The sequence below is a fragment of the Panulirus ornatus genome, chromosome 57 (genome assembly GCF_036320965.1).
Source record: "Panulirus ornatus isolate Po-2019 chromosome 57, ASM3632096v1, whole genome shotgun sequence".
Classification (NCBI taxonomy): Eukaryota; Metazoa; Arthropoda; class Malacostraca; order Decapoda; family Palinuridae; genus Panulirus; species Panulirus ornatus.
In genome coordinates this window covers 3,504,531-3,524,954 of record NC_092280.1, presented here as the reverse complement: position 1 = coordinate 3,524,954, position 20,424 = coordinate 3,504,531, and the positions used below count along the sequence as shown (strand labels likewise).

The 20,424-nt window shown below is 39.6% G+C and overlaps 1 protein-coding gene across 24 annotated transcripts in view; it reads left to right on the top strand.

Moving 5' to 3' along the window:
* Glut1 (Glucose transporter 1) overlaps positions 1 to 20,424 on the top strand; it is a 904,849-nt gene that overhangs the window by 539,691 nt on the left and 344,734 nt on the right. For all 24 annotated transcript variants that reach the window (XR_011716794.1, XM_071694280.1, XM_071694283.1 and 21 more), the window contains 2 exons: positions 17,739 to 17,995; positions 18,861 to 18,985. Coding sequence is in view for 23 of the 24 variants with exons in the window: in XM_071694280.1 (XP_071550381.1) it covers positions 17,739 to 17,995; positions 18,861 to 18,985 (382 nt within the window). In the remaining variant the exon portion in view is untranslated. The remainder of the gene's footprint in view (positions 1 to 17,738; positions 17,996 to 18,860; positions 18,986 to 20,424) is intronic.

Sequence of the window (20,424 nt, the reverse complement as noted above, 5' to 3'; positions counted from 1 at the left end):
GGGTGGGTTGGGCCATTTCTTTTGTCTGTTTCCTTGCGCTACCTCGCAAACACGGGAGACAGCGACAAAGCAAAATAAATGAAAATAATTTTTTTTTTTTTTTTTTTTTTTTTTTTTTTTTTTTTTTTGCCGCTGTCTCCCACGTTTGCGAGGTAGTGCAAGGAAACAGACGAAAGAAATGGCGCAACCCACCCCCATACACATGTATATACATACGTCCACACACGCAAATATACATACCTACACAGCTTTCCATGGTTTACCCCAGACACTTCACATGCCTTGATTCAATCCACTGACAACACGTCAACCCCGGTATACCACATCGCTCCAATTCACTCTATTCCTTGCCCTCCTTTCACCCTCCTGCATGTTCAGGCCCCGATCACACAAAATCTTTTTCACTCCATCTTTCCACCTCCAATTTGGTCTCCCTCTTCTCCTCGTTCCCTCCACCTCCAACACATATATCCTCTTGGTCAATCTTTCCTCACTCATTCTCTCCATGTGACCAAACCATTTCAAAACACCCTCTTCTGCTCTCTCAACCACGCTCTTTTTATTTCCACACATCTCTCTTACCCTTACGTTACTTACTCGATCAAACCACCTCACACCACACATTGTCCTCAAACATCTCATTTCCAGCACATCCATCCTCCTGCGGACAACTCTATCCATAGTCCACGCCTCGCAACCATACAACATTGTTGGAACCACTATTCCTTCAAACATACCCATTTTTGCTTTCCGAGATAATGTTCTCGACTTCCACACATTCTTCATGGCTCCCAGAATTTTCGCCCCCTCCCCCACCCTATGATCCACTTCCGCTTCCATGTTTCCATCCACTGTCAGATCCACTCCCAGATATCTAAAACACTTCACTTCCTCCAGTTTTTCTCCATTCAAACTCACCGCAAACGCGGGAGACAGCGACAAAGTATAAAAAAAAAAATATAATATATATATATATATATATATATATATATATATATATATATATATATATATATATATATTTTTTTTTTTTTTTTATACTTTGTTGCTGTCTCCCGCGTTTGCGAGGTAGCGAAATATATATTATATATTATATATATATATATTATATATATATATTTTTTTGCTTTGCCGCTGTCTCCCGTGTTTGCGAGGTAGCACAAGGAAACAGACGAAAGAAATGGCCCAACCCACCCCCATACACATGTATATACATACACGTCCACACACGCAAATATACATACCTACACAGCTTTCCATGGTTTACCCCAGACGCTTCACATGCCTTGATTCAATCCACTGACAGCACGCCAACCCCGGTATATCACATCGATCCAATTCACTCTATTCCTTGCGCTCCTTTCACCCTCCTGCATGTTCAGGCCCCGATCCCACAAAATCTTTTTCACTCCTTCTTTCCACCTCCAATTTGGTCTCCCACTTCTCCTCGTTCCCTCCACCTCCGACACATATATCCTCTTGGTCAATCTTTCCTCACTCATTCTCTCCGTGTGCCCAAACCATTTCAAAACACCCTCTTCTGCTCTCTCAACCACGCTCTTTTTATTTCCACACATCTCTCTTACCCTTACGTTACTTACTCGATCAAACCACCTCACACCACACATTGTCCTCAAGCATCTCATTTCCAGCACATCCACCCTCCTGCACACAACTCTATCCATAGCCCAGAGCAAGGGAAGGAGTAGCTGTACTCCTGAAACAGGAGTTGTGGGAGTATGTGATAGAATGTAAGAAAGTAAATTCTCGATTAATATGGGTAAAACTGAAAGTTGATGGAGAGAGATGGGTGATTATTGGTGCATATGCACCTGGGCATGAGAAAAAAGATCATGAGAGGCAAGTGTTTTGGGAGCAGCTGAATGAGTGTGTTAGTGTTTTGATGCACGAGACCGGGTTATAGTGATGGGTGATTTGAATGCAAAGGTGTGTAATGTGGCAGTTGAGGGAATAATTGGTATACATGGGGTGTTTAGTGTTGTAAATGGAAATGGTGAAGAGCTTGTAGATTAATGTGCTGAAAAAGGACTAGTGATTGGGAATACCTGGTTTAAAAAGCGAGATATACATAAGTATACGTATGTAAGTAGGAGAGATGGCCAGAGAGCATTATTGGATTACATGTTAATTGACAGGCGCGCGAAAGAGAGACTTTTGGATGTTAATGTGCTGAGAGGTGCAACTGGAGGGATGTCCGATCATTATCTTGTGGAGGCTAAGGTGAAGATTTGTATGGATTGTCAGAAAAGAAGAGTGAATGTTAGGGTGAAGAGGGTGGTGAGAGTAAGTGAGCTTGGGAAGGAGACTTGTGTGAGGAAGTACCAGGAGAGACTGAGTACAGAATGGAAAAAGGTGAGAACAATGGAAGTAAGGGGAGTGGGGGAGGAATGGGATGTATTTAGGGAATCACTGATGGAATGCGCAAAAGATGCTTGTGGCATGAGAAGCGTGGGAGGTGGGTTGATTAGAAAGGGTAGTGAGTGGTGGGATGAAGAAGTAAGATTATTAGTGAAAGAGAAGAGAGAGGCATTTGGACGATTTTTGCAGGGAAAAAATGCAATTGAGTGGGAGATGTATAAAAGAAAGAGACAGGAGGTCAAGAGAAAGGTGCAAGAGGTGAAAAAGAGGGCAAATGAGAGTTGGGGTGAGAGAGTATCATTAAATTTTAGGGAGAATAAGAAGATGTTCTGGAAGGAGGTAAATAAAGTGTGTAAGACAAGGGAGCAAATGGGAACTTCAGTGTAGGGCGCTAATGGGGAGGTGATAACAAGTAGTGGTGATGTGAGAAGGAGATGGAGTGATTATTTTGAAGGTTTGTTGAATGTGTTTGATGATAGAGTGGCAGATATAGGGTGTTTTGGTCGAGGTGGTGTGCAAAGTGAGAGGGTTAGGGAAAATGATTTGGAGGGTTAGGGAAAATGATTTGGTAAACAGAGAAGAGGTAGTAAAAGCTTTGCGGAAGATGAAAGCTGGCAAGGCAGTGTGTTTGGATGGTATTGCAGTGGAATTTGTTAAAAAGGGGGATGACTGCATTGTTGACTGGTTGGTGATATTATTTTATGTATGTATGACTCATGGTGAGGTGCCTGAGGATTGGTGGAATGCTTGCATAGTGCCATTGTTCAAAGGCAAAGGGGATAAAAGTGAGTGCTCAAATTACAGAGGTATAAGTTTGTTGAGTATTCCTGGTAAATTATATAGGAGGGTATTGATTGAGAGGGTGAAGGCATGTACAGAGCATCAGATTGGGGAAGAGCAGTGTGGTTTCAGAAGTGGTAGAGGATGTGTGGATCAGGTGTTTGCTTTGAAGAATGTATGTGAGAAATACTTAGAAAAGCAAATGGATTTGTATGTAGCATTTATGGATCTGGAGAAGGCATATGATAGAGTTGATAGAGATGCTTTGTGGAAGGTATTAAGAATATATGGTGTGGGAGGCAAGTTGTTAGAAGCAGTGAAAAGTTTTTATCGAGGATTTAAGGCATGTGTACGTGTAGGAAGAGAGGAAAGTGATTGGTTCTCAGTGAATGTAGGTTTGCGGCAGGGGTATGTGATGTCTCCATGGTTGTTTAATTTGTTTATGGATGGGGTTGTTAGGGAGGTGAATGCAAGAGTTTTGGAAAGAGGGGCAAGTATGAAGTCTGTTGTGGATGAGAGAGCTTGGGAAGTGAGTCAGTTGTTGTTCGCTGATGATACAGCGCTGGTGGCTGATTCATGTGAGAAACTGCAGAAGCTGGTGACTGAGTTTGGTAAAGTGTATGAAAGAAGAAAGTTAAGAGTAAATGTGAATAAGAGCAGGGTTATTAGGTACAGTAGGGTTGAGGGTCATGTCAATTGGGAGGTAAGTTTAAATGGAGAAAAACTGGAGGAAGTAAAGTGTTTTAGATATCTGGGAGTGGATCTGGCAGCGGATGGAACCATGGAAGCGGAAGTGGATCATAGAGTGGGGAAGGGGGCGAAAATTCTGGGAGCCTTGAAGAATGTGTGGAAGTCGAGAAATTATCTCGGAAAGCAAGAATGGGTATGTTTGAAGGAATAGTGGTTCCAACAATGTTGTATGGTTGCGAGGCATGGGCTATGGATAGAGTTGTGCGCAGGAGGGTGGATGTGCTGGAAATGAGATGTTTGAGGACAATGTGTGGTGTGAGGTGGTTTGATCGAGTAAGGAATGTAAGGGTAAGAGAGATGTGTGGAAATAAAAAGAGCGTGGTTGAGAGAGCAGAAGAGGGTGTTTTGAAATGGTTTGGGGACATGGAGAGAATGAGTGAGGAAAGATTGACCAAGAGGATATATGTGTCGGAGGTGGAGGGAACGAGGAGAAGTGGGAGACCAAATTGGAGGTGGAAAGATGGAGTTAAAAAGATTTTGAGTGATCGGGGCCTGAACATGCAGGAGGGTGAAAGGCGGGCAAGGAATAGAGTGAATTGGATTGATGTGGTATACCGGGGTTGATGTGCTGTCAGTGGATTGAATCAGGGCATGTGAAGCATCTGGGGTAAACCATGGAAAGTTGTGTTGGGCCTGGATGTGGAAAGGGAGCTATGGTTTCGGGCATTATTGCGTGACAGCTGGAGACTGAGTGTGAACGAATGGGGCCTTTGTTGTCTTTTCCTAGTGCTACCTCGCACACATGAGGGGGGAGGGGGATGGTATTCCATGTGTGGCGAGGTGGCGATGGGAATGAATAGGGGCAGACAGTGTGAATTGTGTGCATGGGTATGTATGTATGTGTCTGTGTGTGTATATATATGTGTACATTGAGATGTATAGGTATGTATATTTGCGTGTGTGTGTGTACATTGTGTATGGGGGTGGGTTGGGCCATTTCTTTCGTCTGTTTCCTTGCGCTACCTCGCAAACGCAGGAGACAGTGACAAAGCAAGATAAATAAATGAAATATATATATATATATATATATATATATATATATATATATATATATATATATATAAGTGCTTTTGTAACTGATATCTATTACCTTGCAAGTATGTCATAGCTTCACTTATTGCAAAACATGAGGGAACAGATCATGTACAAGCTTCTTTGACGTCACCACATACACTGACCACTGTATTGAGAAAAAATTAGGCTGTAGTGTCTGGTAATAAGATAAGGAATGTCACTACAAATGTTAATGGCTGTATATATCCCTTAGAGCCAAAAGCAGCCAGTTCAAGAATTATTAACACACTGTATATGGACCAACCACAGTGAATAGAAAAAAGATTTACTAAAATGTATATGTACCATCCTTAGTGAAAGGGTTGATGATCACATCCCATGTATAATGTTCTTACTGATCCATATAGCATATTTTCTTATTTTTCCAACTGTTTTCTCTGTGATGATCTTGTATTGCAAGTGAACTTTGTTACTAGAGCATTGTTTTTTATAAAGATGTAGTAATTATTTGCAAATGTATGGTATCATACATTGTTAAAATGGTGTTTCATTGGAAATTGACATTCAGGTAGACATTAATTCATTACCATCTGAGGATAATGTTACTGAAATACCATTATATTTCCTCTTTTACCAAATATGAAGTTCAGTCTTTCTTTTACCACAAAGTATTAGATATGGGATCATGACAAGAAGTTTTTAGTTTTATAGATCCTATGTTATAACAAATCATACTTTTATGCTTCCAGTCAACCTAAGAAAAATAGTTCTGAAAGACATTTTTACAGTTTACCTCTGTACCTTTCCAGTTGAGTATCATAATCTGATGACATGTCTTAAACAATGTTTGTCTTCATTTTCGGTAAGATATATCATGTTTGTGTCCAGCTCTTACATTTCAGTGATTTCCCAAAACAACAGACATGTTTCTTTTTGGTTAGAATTTTGAGATCATGAGTTCAGAGCCTAAGGTTTAAGAAAAAGATAAAACCTATGTTCCTGGTACATAGCCAACTCAGTATTAGGGGAAGTTTGAAAATCAGTATCAGGTCTATGTCTAATTGAACCAGTTGCACTTTTATCTGCAGTTGGAATTAACCCTTGAATTCCCCGTAACTTATGTCTAGTCTGCCCTTTGACCACTTCGAACCTGATTGTTCATAAACTGCTGTCTAATCTGAATTTCGTGTTTGTCCCATAACCTATCATTTATGTTGTTCTTGCCAGCTTCAAGGCTCCGTATTGTCATTCAAGATTCTCCTTTGTGGACTATGCCAATTTTGCCTAGCCTGATATGCTTCAGACCTATGTTTTTTAATCCCTGTATGTCTTGCCATTTGCTCGTGTATTTATCCTGTTGTCCCCTCTGTGTATATTTTCTTTGTTCTCCCATCCTGTTGAGACATCTGCATGGGAGTCTTGCCATCTGGACCCACTGTTTTATTACACATGTATGCTTCGAATACTTTTCTCCCATGTTTCTAGATGTCTCTGTCCTGCTCCTGATGGTTATCTTGCTCATATCCATGGCCATATTTCTCCCAATCTTCATGTCAGCTGTATTCCTTATTTGTCTTCCATTATATGTAACATACATCTAGCTCCAGTGTCCTATTCATCTTTCCATTGTATATCCAGTGTATCCTACCCGCTTTCTTTTGAATTATGGCTGAGTTTTTCCAGAATCTTGTCATATGTGTCTTGTTTGTATCGCTCTGATGTGTAGTGCTTTTTTGTTATCCTTGTGTCATGCTTTTAATAGATTTCACCATATACCCAACTTAGATCCCTCCCCCATCCATGCTCCTTGATCCCTTAGCCCCATGTGTCTTAACCCAATGTGCTTGTTAAGTGTCAGATAATATCCTGGCCTTTGTCCATATCAACCATATATCCTCTTTATGTCTTGTTCAGGTGTCTCAATCATGTTCATTTTTTTTTGTCACTTACATGTCTTGCTCCTGTCCTTTCCATCTGTCTTGCTTCTCCTCTCCCCATGTATCTTTTCCCAGATTTTCCTTGTCTGTGCATGCATATATCCCAGTGTGTATGTTGTCTGTTTTGTCCTTTTATCTTCCAGTTATCTTGCTTTACTTCTTTGATCTTGTGTTCTATGTATTTTGCTCCAGTGACTTGTATATGCCTTGTCCATATGTACCCCAGTAATATAGGTTTGCCTTTGTGTATGGCCTCTTTTCCCCATATGTCATGCCACTTCTATTAAGCCTCTAGCCTTGTCACAATAAGCATTCTTATATGTGATGACTTGTTCTGATTTCATTTATCTGTATCCTTTTACCTTATGACCCACTGTCCCCTGTGAGCTTGTGCCTGCTAGAGTGTGAGAACCCTTGACTGCCAGACATCACCATGTACATCATACCTTTATACTAACACCTGTATTCAAAGACCTCACTGAAATATTTATTGATGACATACTCATAGGCATGGGCAAATCTTGGGTAGTAACGTACAGTGAAATGTTACGTGTGTTTTCATGTGGAAGGTTAGTATGTACAGGTAAATAAGAATTGACTGTATGCATGATAAGTTAGGGCTGTAGTCTTAGAAACACTTTCCATATTGGGTGTGTATGATTGCTAGTGCCAGGATGGGAGACTGAGGAGTTGGGATGGGTTACTCTCCTTCTTATTTTTTATTGTTTGTGACTTTGGGGTGGGGGGGGGGGGGGATGATTCTGACCCTCTTGTGCTGTCTCATCCAAATGCATTCCTGCATTTCCCTACACCACATGCATAGACTGATAGCTTGCTCTTAGGACTTTTTTTCTTATGACTAGCCAGGAGGACTGGATTTTACCTGCATATGTTTGCTGTTGATGCTTAGTACTGAAAAGAAATATGAAATTACATGGATTGAATCAGTTTACTGAAGCACTTAGACAGTTCCCAGAGTTGCTCCTATGCATGGTTGTTAAAGTTCAGGCAAAACAAATGCAAAGTATTAAAGATGGCGCACAATGAATATAGGTTTTGATATGACTGTAAATGCAGGATACAAGTTATATAGATTTGATGGCAAGAGAGACTTTGGAGTTGAATTCTTTCCCAGCTTATCACAAGAACACTGCACCAGGAGCATTGTTAAGGAGGAAAGCTGTCTGCTGGTTAGTTTTATGATTGCATTTAAGTGTTTTACCAAGATGTTCTGTAGACTAATCATGTCTTAGACCTAAATTTGAATATGCATCCTAAATGTAGCCACCTCTTAAAGAAACGTAAAGATCCAATAGTGATGGTCCAAAGGTGGACGCAAAGGTCATCACTTGAAATGAAAGCTAGTTGCAGGAAAGGGTAGAGGCCATAAATTTGCCTACCATGAAAATGTGAAGAATAGGGGGAGTCTTCATCACAACCTTCAAGGTTCTTAATAGATATTACAGTGGCAACAGTGAATAGCTTATTGAAAGGTGCAAAGAAAAGCACTCAAAAGTCATAGCAAGAAATTTTTTTGAAAATATGTAAAGTACTTCTGTATAATCAGAGTTATGGATAAATGGAATCAACTAAGTGATGAAATTGTGAATTTAGACTGTATCCAGAAGTTTGAAAAGTTGTATGGTAGTGAAGAACGTTCAGGAGATAGGTCCCACAATTGCAAAACTCCCTCACTGCTGTATAGATATGTAATTACACACACACACATGGTTAGTTCAGACTGTATACATAAATTTACGGAGTTACACATTAGGTAGAAGTTGTTGCTAGGAGCATTATCTGTGAGCATTAGATAGAAGTTTGGGGACCAAGACTGGACTGCATATTCAAGGTGTGGTCTTACTAGAGAATTATACAGTTTGAGAATTGTTTCCGGTGCCTTGTAATCTATGTTCCTGGCTATGAAACTTAACATTTGGTTGCCTTTTTTACTTGCTGCTTGATGCTATGTATTGTACTTCAGATTGTTGCTGATGACAGATCCAAGGTGCTTTTCTTCAATTACTTTTGTTGGAGAGTTTTCAAATGTTTGTAGTTGTAATTATTTTCTTGTCTCCAAAGTGCATAACTTTACACTTGTCTACATTAAACTTCATTTACCATCTGTCTGACCACTCTTCTGGTAAGTTAAGATCTCTGAATAATTTCACAGTCCCACCTGTTTACAGCTCTGCCTCCTACTTTAGTATCATCAGCATATTTGTAATCTTAGATACGAGACCAAGTTCTAGGTCATTAATGTATATTATGAAAAGAATTGGGCCTAGGACAGACCCCTGTGGTACACCACTTGTTATGTCTAGTCAGTCTGAGGCTTCGCCGTTTAATACTACATGCTGCTTTCTTCTGGTAAGCCAGTCTCTGATCTATGTACAGAGCTCTTCACCAATTCTGTTTGCTTTGAATTTAAAAGTCTCTTATGAGGTACTTCATGGAAAGCCTTTTGGAAATCTAAATATACTACATCAGACACTACTTTTTCATCCTAATTCTGGTAACATTAAAAGATTTTAGCAAATTTTTCAGGCAGGATCTTCTATTTTGGAAACTATGTCGGTTGTCAGATATAATTTTGTGATCTAGAAATGTGACAATTTTATCATATTATTTTTTCCATAATTTTACCTAACACTGATGTAAGGCTAATTGGACGGTAGTTCAAGGCACACTTTTTGTTTCCTTTTTATGCATAGGAGTAACATTTGCTAGTTTCCAGTCAGTTGGCACCTGACCATTTGATAGAGATTTGTTGAATATTTTTATTATGGGGTATATCAGTTGTCTCCTGACCTCTTTTAAAAATTTTAGAGCTAAGTTATCTGGGCCATTGGATATAATTTGTCCGGGTATTTAAGTACTTCAGAGCTCTTTATTTGTATAACCCTCAACTCTTCTTCATCAGATCCTTGAAACATTTTCATTGGTTGCTGTATTTGAGATGTTTCCTCAATTAAGAATATGGAGTTAAAAGAATAATGTAGTATGATAGCCATTTCCATGTCTTCTGTAGTTTGTCATTTTCGTTTCATATTGGTCCTATTCCCTCTTTTGCAGTCTTCCTTTGTCTTATATATTTGAAGAATTCCTTAAGATTTTTTTAACTTTCGAGGAAATTCTTTTTTCTTGTGTTTACTCTGTCTTGTGACCTTCTTACACTGTCTTTGGATTTTGACTAATTTCTGGCAATTTTCATTGGTTTCAATTGATTTGAATCTCTTATTTGTTCTCCTATTCATCCAGATGGTTTTGAAATATTGCAAGTTATCTTTGTTATTCATGGAATATGTTTATTTTCAGTCTCAAGTGGTGTGTTTTTAGAATTTTTTGACATTTCCTCTACTGTGTAAACATCAAGAAGTTTTGTCCAATTGGTATTGCGAATTTTGGATTAAATGTTTTCAAAATTTACTTGCCTGTAATTTGGGATCAAGATTTTTTGTCATTTATTTCATAATCTAAATTTATCTCTAATCTAATGAAACTGTGATTGCTGTTTTACAGACTCCTGCTTACTTCACAAGTAGGTGTGGACAAGATCAACAATGTTTTTACTTCTAGTTGATTTTTTAATAAGCTGTTCTAGAAAAGCATCTTCGAACAGTTGCATTATTCTCGTTCCTTCTCAGTCACCTGTTAACGTGTTCCAGTTTATGTTTAGACCATTGAAGTCTCATATTATAACTCTTAACTATTTACTTTAGTTCTGATTTCATTATATAGCATCTTATCATCATCGTCTTCTTGCTTAGGAGGTCTTTGAATAATACCGAGACATAGTTTACTTTTGAACTTGTCGGTAATGTCAGTATAAAGAGAGCCATAAGTGTGTGTGTATACATTGCTTATACTAATAGCACATAGATTGTTATCATTGTAGATCAAAACTCCACCACCTACCCTGTATAAGCGATCTTTTGTAAATGGTCTGTATCCAGGTATTGCTAACTCAGTGATTAAGTGTTTATTCTCAGAGTTTACCCACATTTCTAAGATTGCAATAAAGTTAGATTTTTCAGTAACTGCATAGGATATAAGTTCTTTGCGTTTCATAATGATGCTCTGGGCATATGTATATATTAAACTTATTTTCCTTGAAGTTGATTTTTGGACTGAAATTGCCTTCTTTTATTGTTGATATTCATGTTTGTATCATCTTCATCAATGTCTATGTGTGCAGCAGTGAGAGAGAGATGGTTCTCCATCTGTTTTGGGTTCACTGCCTTACTCTGACCCTCCTCGCTCTGGACCCTGCCAGCCTTGTTCCCAGAAGTTATCTGAGAGGTGACCTGGAGCTGTGCTAACCCTCTACCTATACTGTCTGAGTTGTCCCCAAATGACCCTTCTTGACCTTTCTTTGCTAATTCCTCTGCCTGTGAGGTTTCTGCTACTCCCCGAAGGTCCTTACTGCCAAGGTGCCATCCATCCTCTACCTACCGTTACCGTTATAGTGGTCAAACTAGACGTATTGTCCTTCAGATCCCTTTCCTCCTCATATTCCACAGCACCAACCCATCTCCCACAGCTACCCTCTCACCCTTTCCCACTCTCCTATTTCCTTTATTAGCTCGACAGTGATTTGCTCTCCTGGGTAGTTTATCGAAAAAAAAGGCCTAATGTTCTTATCCAATACTCTGCCAAGGTGGTCTTTCCCTATTCTATTTAAGTGAAAACCATCCCTAGTGCACCGAGATCTGTTATGACTAAAATGGTCCTACAGGTCTAGGCCTAATGTTCTCATCCAGTACTCTGCTAAGGTGGGCTTTCCCTATTCCATTTAAGTGAAGACCATCCCTTGTGTACAGAGATCTGTTATGACTAAAATGGTACCACAGGTCCATACTAAACACACTATCCTACTCCTTATAGAGAGGTTCGATTTTTCTGTTCATCCCCAGCATTCTACTGAGGTTACAGGAATCGATGTCATGCCTTGGCAGCAATTCTAATATTATAAGCTCCTTATGGCTTTCTTTAAACTTGCCAATAAGTTCCATATACTTCACTGATATTTCTTCCGATCTTCCAATAACTGCATCGTTTGTCCCCACCTGAACGACAAAAATCACATCCTTGGAATTGTTTCAGCCAATGTCGTCAAACTTGTCTAGTACGTGTTCTATCCTAGCAGCCGGATAATACAAATCCTTCCTATTTCTACCCTTCGCACAGAACCCTGGTCCTGATGCCTGACTATAGAGTCCCTGACCATGATGATGCTACGATCATCCTGTACTTCATCATCTAGGACGCAAAGCCTATTGTGAGTGGAGAGTTCGTTGCTTGTAGGTTGTTCGATAATGCGGCGACAAGTTTTCCTCACAGGTTGGAAGGTGGAGGTATCTTCCAACTTCGTTTCAACAGTTGCTATCCTTCATATAGAAAAGTGACTTGGATATCATACTGAAATACTAGCCTGTTTCATTGATACCTGTGGCTTGTAAAACTCTGGAAATGAATAACTACTTACAAAGGAGAAACTTATTAACTGGGAGAGAACACAGTTTCAAAGAAAAGAGATCCTGTATCGTATATATCTGTTGGAGTTTTACAGCTTGGTTCAGTGATAAGTTCTTGAAAAGATTATTAGGAAGTCAGTGGGTGACTTTCTTTAGGGGAGGAATTACATAAGTGAAAGATTGCATGGTTTTAGGGAAAGGAAGTCATGTGTAACTAACCTCTTGGTGCTGTGAGAGAGTGAGCTTAGTCCTGGACAGAAGGGAAGGCTAGGTGGACTGTCTGTAACTGAACTGCTAGAAAATAGTTGACATTGACCTGCATGGAGGCTGATTAAAGATCTGCATCACTAGGCAGAGATAAGATAGAAGATTATCTCAGTGGGATAGAACAAAGGATACACGTTAGAGGAGCCATTTCAAAATGAGTTTAGGTTACCAGCAAAGTGCCACAGGGTTTGGTTCTGGAACCATTGCTCTACTTGATGTATGTTAATGACTTACTTGAAGGTATAGAAGCCTTCTTTAATATGTTTGCAGATGGTGCAGAGATTATGAGGAGGATTGCATTAGTTCACAAGAGGACCTAAGCAGCCTTCAAAGTTGGTTTGAAATGTGATTGATGAAATTCACCCCAAGTAAATGTAATGAGGCCAGGACAGAGCAAAGTTCTCATCATGATTATTGCCTAGTTGGAAATGAACTTCAGGATTTTGTGTGAAAGGGAATTTGGAGGGGACATCATCCCTAACTTGTTGCTGGAGTCCCATATTAGGAGAACAGTTAGGGAAACAAACTGTCTGCTGGCAAATATCAGAATAGCTTTCATGTATATAGATTGGGAAATACTGAGTAAGTCTTTTATATCATTCATAAGGCCAGAATTAGAGTAATCTTCTCAGGTTTTCTCACTGCATCTAGAGAAGCACAAAGAACTCATGGAGAAGGTCCAGGGGAGGGCAATAGAGTTAAGTTACAGGGAAGGGCTGGGAGCTTTAAATTTACCTATCTTGGATGACAGAAGAGTGAGGGATTACCTTATCACTACCGTTAACTTTGCAAAAGAGATCATTGATGTGGACAATGAACAGATCTTCAAGAGATGTAGGAATATAGTAACCAGAGGACATAACATGAAATTAAGAAACCTGTTAATCAGGATATAAGAAAAACTTGTATAGCATAATAGTGGCAGATGAGTGGAACGGAATGAATAAGGGTGTGGTTGATGGAAACAGCTTTACAGTTTGTATAATATTAGAGAATGTTCAAGAGAAGGGGCCCCTGTGAGAATAACACTTCCTCATCATACAGTACAAATAAGTTATAGGTAATTACATACACACACACACACACACACACACACACACACACACACACACACACACACACACACACACACACACACGCACACACACTACCCACATACATTTGGTGTCCATGGGCTTTATTGATGTATTGGTTATTGTGTTGACTATGACTAAAACTTGTGTGAGGAAGTACCAGGAGAGACTGAGTACAGAATGGAAAAAGGTGAGAACAATGGAAGTAAGGGGAGTGGGGGAGGAATGGGATGTATTTAGGGAATCAGTGATGGATTGCGCAAAAGATACTTGTGGCATGAGAAGCATGGGAGGTTGATTAGAAAGGGTAGTGAGTGGTGGGATGAAGAAGTAAGATTATTAGTGAAAGAGAAGAGAGAGGCATTTGGACGATTTTTGCTGGGAAAAAATGCAATTGAGTGGGAGATGTATAAAAGAAAGAGACAGGAGGTCAAGAGAAAGGTGCAAGAGGTGAAAAAGAGGGCAAATGAGAGTTGGGGTGAGAGAGTATCATTAAATTTTAGGGAGAATAAAAAGATGTTCTGGAAGGAGGTAAATAAAGTGCGTAAGACAAGGGAGCAAATGGGAACTTCAGTGAAGGGCGCAAATGGGGAGGTGATAACAAGTAGTGGTGATGTGAGAAGGAGATGGAGTGAGTATTTTGAAGGTTTGTTGAATGTGTTTGATGATAGAGTGGCAGATATAGGGTGTCTTGGTCGAGGTGGTGTGCAAAGTGAGAGGGTTAGGGAAAATGATTTGGTAAACAGAGAAGAGGTAGTAAAAGCTTTGCGGAAGATGAAAGCCGGCAAGGCAGCAGGTTTGGATGGTATTGCAGTGGAATTTATAAAAAAAAGGGGGTGACTGTATTGTTGACTAATTGGTAAGGTTATTTAATGTATGTATGACTCATGGTGAGGTGCCTGAGGATTGGCAGAATGCATGCATAGTGCCATTGTACAAAGGCAAAGGGGATAAGAGTTAGTGCTCAAATTACAGAGGTATAAGTTTGTTGAGTATTCCTGGTAAATTATATGGGAGGGTATTGATTGAGAGGGTGAAGGCATGTACAGAGCATCAGATTGGGGAAGAGCAGTGTGGTTTCAGAAGTGGTAGAGGATGTGTGGATCAGGTGTTTGCTTTGAAGAATGTATGTGAGAAATACTTAGAAAAGCAAATGGATTTGTATGTAGCATTTATGGATCTGGAGAAGGCATATGATAGAGTTGATAGAGATTCTCTGTGGAAGGTATTAAGAATATATGGTGTGGGAGGCAAGTTGTTAGAAGCAGTGAAAAGTTTTTATTGAGGATGTAAGGCATGTGTACATGTAGGAAGAGAGGAAAGTGATTGGTTCTCAGTGAATGTAGGTTTGTGGCAGGGGTGTGTGATGTCTCCATGGTTGTTTAATTTGTTTATGGATGGGGTTGTTAGGGAGGTGAATGCAAGAGTTTTGGAAAGAGGGGCAAGTATGAAGTCTGTTGTGGATGAGAGAGCTTGGGAAGTGAGTCAGTTGTTGTTCACTGATGATACAGCGCTGGTGGCTGATTCATGTGAGAAACTGCAGAAGCTGGTGACTGAGTTTGGTAAAGTGTGTGAAAGAAGAAAGTTAAGAGTAAATGTGAATAAGAGGAAGGTTATTAGGTACAGTAGGGTTGAGGGTCAAGTCAATTGGGAGGTAAGTTTGAATGGAGCAAAACTGGAGGAAGTAAAGTGTTTTAGATATCTGGGAGTGGATCTGGCAGCGGATGGAACCATGGAAGCGGAGGTGAATCATATGGTGGGGGAGGGGGCGAAAATTCTGGGAGCATTGAAGAATGTGTGGAAGTCGAGAACATTATCTCGGAAAGCAAAAATGGGTATGTTTGAAGGAATAGTGGTTCCAACAATGTTGTATGGTTGCGAGGCTTGGGCTATGGATAGAGTTGTGCGCAGGAGGGTGGATGTGCTGGAAATGAGATGTTTGAGGACAATGTGTGGTGTGAGGTGGTTTGATTGAGTAAGTAATGTAAGGGTAAGAGAGATGTGTGGAAATAAAAAGAGCGTGGTTGAGAGAGCAGAAGAGGGTGTTTTGAAATGGTTTGGGCACATGGAGAGAATGAGTGAGGAAAGATTGACCAAGAGGATATACGTGTCGGAGGTGGAGAGAACTAGGAGAAGTGGGAGACCAAATTGGAGGTGGAAAGATGGAGTGAAAAAGATTTTGAGTGATCGGGGCCTGAACATGCAGGAGGGCGAAAGGCGGGCAAGGAATAGAGTGAATTGGATCGATGTGGTATACCGGGGTTGACGTGCTGTCAGTGGATTGAATCAGGGCATGTGAAGCGTCTGGGGTAAACCATGGAAGGTTGTGTGGGGCCTGGACGTGGAAAGGGAGCTATGGTTTCGGGCATTATTGCATGACAGCTGGAGACTGAGTGTAAACGAATGGGGCTGTTGTTGTCTTTTCCTAGCGCTACCTCGCACACATGAGGGGGGAGGGGGATGGTATTCCATGTGTGGCGAGGTGGCGATGGGAATGAATAAAGGCAGACAATGTGAATTGTGTGCATGGGTATATATGTATGTGTCTGTGTGTGTATATATATATATGTGTACATTGAGATGTATAGGTATGTATATTTGCATGTGTGGACGTGTGTATATACATGTGTATGGGGATGGGTTGGGCCATTTCTTTCTTCTGTTTCCTTGCACTACCTCGCAAATGCGGGAGACAGCGACAAAGCAAAATAAAATAATAAAAATAAATGATATAAGGACTAAAACAAAGGCTCACTTAGGTATGAATCCTAGGTGCAGCAGTCCATCCAAAGCCAACCCAGCCGTTCATTCTCCCCTTTGGACTGGATAATAAATGAATACCTTTCTAGGTTGAGACACGTGTGACTGTATACATGTGAGAGTAAAGATAGGGTAACATAAATGTAAAACTCTCCCTGTAACAAAGTTATAATTACAGTGAGTAATCACACAATAGATGAACTAAAAGTAAATGTTAAGCAGCTAGAATTCATTTTTTTTTGGTGGGGGGGGGGGGGGGGGTTGAACACAAGTGATATTTTTTGAGTTGTGGAGACCATGCTTATGAGGGAGATAAGATCTCATCTGTTTTGTTTTGTCCAGGAGGATACAAAGTAGCAAGGAAGAAAAGAGAAGACAAAGGAGGAGGAAGATTGCCTCCAAAATAAGAGAAATGTTTTAGATAAATTCACACAGTGAACAATGTGTGTTCAAGGGTGCTGTGACTAGAATCTTAGCACAAGATGTAGGCATACCTATTACCTGATGTTAGGAAAGTGGCACTTGCCAGGGATGGTACCCTTGCTTACAATACACAGACATTACACAAATCTGGCAAGACTATGACTCATGACAACTATCCTTGTAGCATCAGAAGGAAGCTTGTGACACTTGGTGTGGTATAGGACTATGCACATCCAACTATCAACTTGCACACACCAAACATTGCACTACACACACAATTTAGATGATAAAAAAATGCTGACTTGAGAGTGAATGTTATGAGAGGCAGTGATCCCCAGTGTCAATATGACCACTCTGTCTCTTCAATCTCTTCAACCCTCCCATCTTGGGCATAACATTGCCCATATGTAGGCCAGCTACTCAGAAACTGTGTATTGTATATGTTCTCTTGATTTGTTTGGTAAACAGTACATCATTAAAGGCTTTTAGTTATAAAATCATGTTTCACTCACTTTGCCAGCCAGCATCTTGTGTGATCCACTCTGTCAATGTCTGGTCTTCAGGTACCAGTCAGCAGGTCTGTAAGCACAAGAGTTTAAGTAGAGTAGTAGCAAATGATGTAGTGTGTTTCATACTGCCATCACAGATTAAGGATAATTAGCATGACAGTCAAAGAGAATATAACCTTTAAGTGTCAGGGAAATTACTTGTTATTGTCCTCGTACTTTTAAGCTGCTTACCCGGATTGAGTGCTGCAGAAGGCACTTATGTTTTCATTAGGTGAGACTTACAGTGTAAAAGTTAATGCTTGAGGGGATAGCTTAAGCATATTATTGTTGCCAGCTTCTAACAGTGAATATCTTGGTGTCATCTTTCAGGGTTTAACGTGCTTCCTGTGCTACGCTATCTTTGCTGCTGTGCTGGGCATGTTCCAGTTTGGCTACAACACTGGTGTTATCAATGCTCCTCAGTCTGTCATTGAGAACTTCATCGGGGACTGTTGGAAGAAACGCTACAATGAAAATATAGACGGCGGTAAACAGGACTTAATATGGTCAATTGCTGTGTCTATATTTGCCATTGGTGGAATGATTGGTGGTTTCTGCGGAGGCTCCGTTGGCAATAAGTTTGGAAGGTATGATTGGGCATGAAAGTCTAGGTTTTACTTTTTAAAAATAGATTTATTTTTACACCCATAGGTACTTGATCATTTTTAGAATATGATAAAAATGTATCAAGTTTTTGATGGTCATGGTTATAAGATTTATGAGTAACTGAAAATTATTTTGAATTAAAAACTGATTGACTTTTGCTGGTTTATATGAATGACCATTGATGTAATAGATAATGCATTTGTATTAAAGTAAATAGTAGGTATGCATTTTGCCCACTCATATGATAATAATTCATAAGTTATGCATTAAGCCATCAGTGTGATGATAATTGATGAAATTATGCATTTAGCAACATGTGATGATGATTCATAAGCTAGATATGCATTCAGCTACATGTTTTATGATAATTCATGGAGCAGTTTTGCAGTTAGCCATCTGTGTTATGATGATGTATGAAGTAGCTATGCGTTTGTCCACGCATGGGTTGAGGATTCATGAGATAGGTATGCATTTCGCCACACGTGATAATTCATAACACTGTAAAACATTTGTGTGAAAATTTGTGAGTTGATAATTCAACTGGCCACAGGATTATTCATGTGGGTGTTATGAATTTGGCTGTGTGTGATGATAATTCATGAGGTAGTAATACATTTACCTAATTGTGCAAAGTAATTGCTAAGACATGCATTTGGCCACACATGTGATGATGATTTATGAGATTAGTGATGCTGGTGATGATTCACATTAGGAGTTATTCAATTGACTGCATATATAATGATAATTCAGTAGCTATTGATGTACTTAATCAACTTATTATGAAACTTTAAAGTACGGTTTACTGATGTAATAGATATTTGCACTAATACAGCTTGCTTTTTGCAGGAAGAAGGGATTACTTTTGAATAATCTCTTGGGAGTGGGTGGTGCCTGCCTCATGGGCTTCTCACAGATGTCCTACTCTTTTGAAATGCTCATCTTAGGTAGATTGGTCATTGGCATTAATTGTGGTAAGTAATTTATTGACTTGGACTTCTTGGCAGGGGTTTTCACACAAATATTCTTATTCCTGGATCAGGTGAACCAGATCTGAGCATGTGCTGTACTGTGTATGATTAAGAAAGGGAGTGTTATGCTTGTGGGACCCCTTAAACTTCCTAAACCATCATACAGTTATTACTTATGTATCCTGTTTGCATTCACTCTCTCATTTGAGCTTATTCATTTCATCCACAACTCTGGTATTATAAAGTAGGGTTCCACAACTTTGATTTTTTGTACATATATGGCCAGGAATTTTATGCATGTGGCTGGTAGAATGAGGTACAAAATAAGTGATGTTCAGTGGTCAAGCTTGAGAAGGTAATGAAGTTTGATTTGATTAGTTACATATACGGTAAACAAGACACAGAGATAAGGGAGAAGGAAGACATGTGAGAAGGATGAAAGATTTTGAAAGAATTGATTTCTGGTTTTTGATAAATGTATCCTACTTTTTATTGGCCTTTATTTATTGAACCTTATTTGGTGTTCAAATTTTTTTCTTAAACAGTTTCCTATTTTGCTAGTTCAGTTTTTGTTCTCCGTACCTGAATATATCATATAGTTCTGCATTTCTGAATGCTCAGTTCATGATTAAATCTGTTAAAGCATTTTTGACATATGTTACTCAATTACCACTTGCAGCATTTCCAACTGATCACTGATTACTAGTTCCTAATAGAGAGGATGAATAGTTCATAAAGGTTGTTAAGCCTCGCTATATAAGTACTTCTTTACATATTTTCTGACAAGTTTCTTATTTAATTTCTTGTAATGAACCCTTTGCCTGATGCTTACCAGTTTCAGTCTTCAGGGATCATCCACTCCAAGAGCTTAGGGCAGACCCAATGTGTTAGGGTGAGTGTTTGGTCAACCAATCATTTAGAAGCCAGAGGCTCATGCAGGGTCCATAACCTGGATGGTCTAGTATGCTATGTAGATACTTATCCGGGGCCATCTTAAATTTCACTGTGTATTCCATGGTCTTTCTCATACTTGCTGGTAAGGTGTTGAAAAGTTTTAGGCAAGGTGTTCTCTTTTCATGAATATTACATCTTTGGATTTCAGAAGTGATATTTTACAGTCTTCTATGTATGTCTTGCTAGTAGGAAGTTATTTCCAAGTGTAAGCTGGGTATCATGCCTTACAGGATTTTCCAGGTTTTATTTTTCTCAGTAATCAAGGAAGTACAGCCTTAGTGCTTTCAGGCATTCCAAGTGATTTAGTTGCTTTACCATGTTAACGTGTGTCATGAAAGATCTTTGGATACTATCTAATTTTGCAGTTTCACTTGCCTTGTAGGATGATACTAGAACACAGCAGTATTCTGTTGTGAGAGAATTAGCACCTGGAAAAGTAACAGCATTGGTTTTTGTTCCCTTGTTTGAAGGTCTGCTGGATCCATCCA